At 46.8% G+C, this 1,556-nt stretch overlaps 1 protein-coding gene across 1 annotated transcript; it reads left to right on the top strand.

Annotated features, from left to right (window-relative positions):
* The first annotated feature begins 513 nt into the window (after window positions 1-513).
* Window positions 514-1,158, top strand: LOC138902101 (uncharacterized). The gene has a single exon (XM_070189913.1). The coding sequence runs from the start codon at window positions 514-516 to the stop codon at window positions 1,156-1,158; it is 645 nt and encodes a 214-aa protein (XP_070046014.1).
* The last annotated feature ends 398 nt before the right edge of the window (window positions 1,159-1,556 follow it).

The raw sequence follows: 1,556 nt of genomic DNA, 5'->3' as shown, positions 1-1,556 counted from the left end.
TATCATTGATGATTGAACTCTTCTATTCTTGTTCTCTCGCAAATGGCGAGAACACGCACTATATCTACAACCGGACAGGAGACAGAGCCTCCAGTGACAGCTACGACTAGATGCAAATGCCCAGGCCGAAGTCGCGCTAGAGGCCGAGGTGGAAGCAGATGTAGAGCTCAGTCCATAGCTCGAGCAGCCACACATGTTGTAGAAGCTTAGGTGGATCTTCAGGAGGAGGTTTCAGTTTAGAATATACCGATTGGACCAGTTCAGGTCCCGGAAGGTTCATAGCCACTCCAGTGCTTTTGGATGCTCTAGTCAGTTTGGTGAGTCTTATGGGAGGGCGTGGCCCAGAATGGTACATTTCCAGTGGCGCCAGCTGTCTCACAGGCTGGGGGAGGAGCACAAACTCCCACTACTCCCGCTGCGGAGCAGCTAACTCCCCAGAATCATGCTCCAGCAACCCTTCCAGTTAGGGTAGTTCAGCCAGTTATTGCGGCACAGACAGGTGATAGGACCGCTATGTCTTTTGGGGCCTTATTGAGACTGGATAAGTTTACCAAGCTCTTTCCAGTTCACTTTAGTGGTACACCTTCTGAGGACCCACAAGAGTATCTAGAATGCTGCCATGAGGTGCTGCGGAACATGGATATAGTGGAGACCAATGGGGTTGAATTTGCTGTATTTCTAATGGCAGGTTCCGCCATTAGGTGGTGGAGGGATTATACATTGACTAGACCAGTTGGATCGCCTGCACTTACCTGGGAGCAGTTCTCTCAGTTATTTCTGGAGAAATTCCTTCTTATCACACTGAGGGAGGATTATCAAAAGCAATTTGAGCGTCTACAGCAGGGCAGTATGACTGTTACTCAGTATGAGTCCCATTTTGTGGATTTGGCCCGTCATGTTCTCCTTTTACTAGATACTGAGGAAGAGAGAGTGAGGAGATTTATTGAGGGACTCACTCACCCTATCAGGCTTCATATGGCCAAGGAGACCGGAAGTGAGATTTCATTTCAGGAAGTTGCTAATGTCGCGAGGAGGATCGAGATGGTTCTTGCAAAGGAGAGATGGCAGAGGTTTGATAAGAGGACTCATCAGTTTGGTGGTTTCAGTGGTGCCTCGTTTGTAGTTAGGGGTACTTATGGAAGGGGTCAGGTACCTTGAGGTGGAGGTCAGACCGTTAGAGGTTGAGGTCAGACCGTTAGAGGTAGAGGACAGGCAGGTAAAAGGCGTCCTAGAGGTGGAGACCCATCCGTTGTTATATTTGTTTTATGGTATGGCGGAGGTTGTTACATCAGATGGTGTCGTTATGGGTATGACCTCGATTTAAAATAAAGGAATAATTTCCTTAACTTGATTCGGTTTTGGGTATCAAGACTAGTCCTCCTAGTGTGCTCCACTTATGAGTGAGCTTGATAATTCTATAATCTACTTATGTGTTTACTCATGTTGGGAGATTCTATGGAGATAACTACGCCTATCATTCCATGTTGGTCACTAATAAGAGCTGTGAGACTAAATGTGGCTTTCTGTTACTCATTTCGGTAAGTTTTGATGTAATT

Source organism: Nicotiana tomentosiformis, chromosome 11 (genome assembly GCF_000390325.3).
Source record: "Nicotiana tomentosiformis chromosome 11, ASM39032v3, whole genome shotgun sequence".
In the NCBI taxonomy this organism is placed as follows: Eukaryota; Viridiplantae; Streptophyta; class Magnoliopsida; order Solanales; family Solanaceae; genus Nicotiana; species Nicotiana tomentosiformis.
This window is presented reverse-complemented; position numbering and strand designations above follow the sequence as displayed.

Bases quoted from the DNA above. Each gene is read 5' to 3' on its own strand.
- LOC138902101 (XM_070189913.1), top strand. From the start codon at position 514: ATGTCTTTTGGGGCCTTATTGAGACTGGATAAGTTTACCAAGCTCTTT.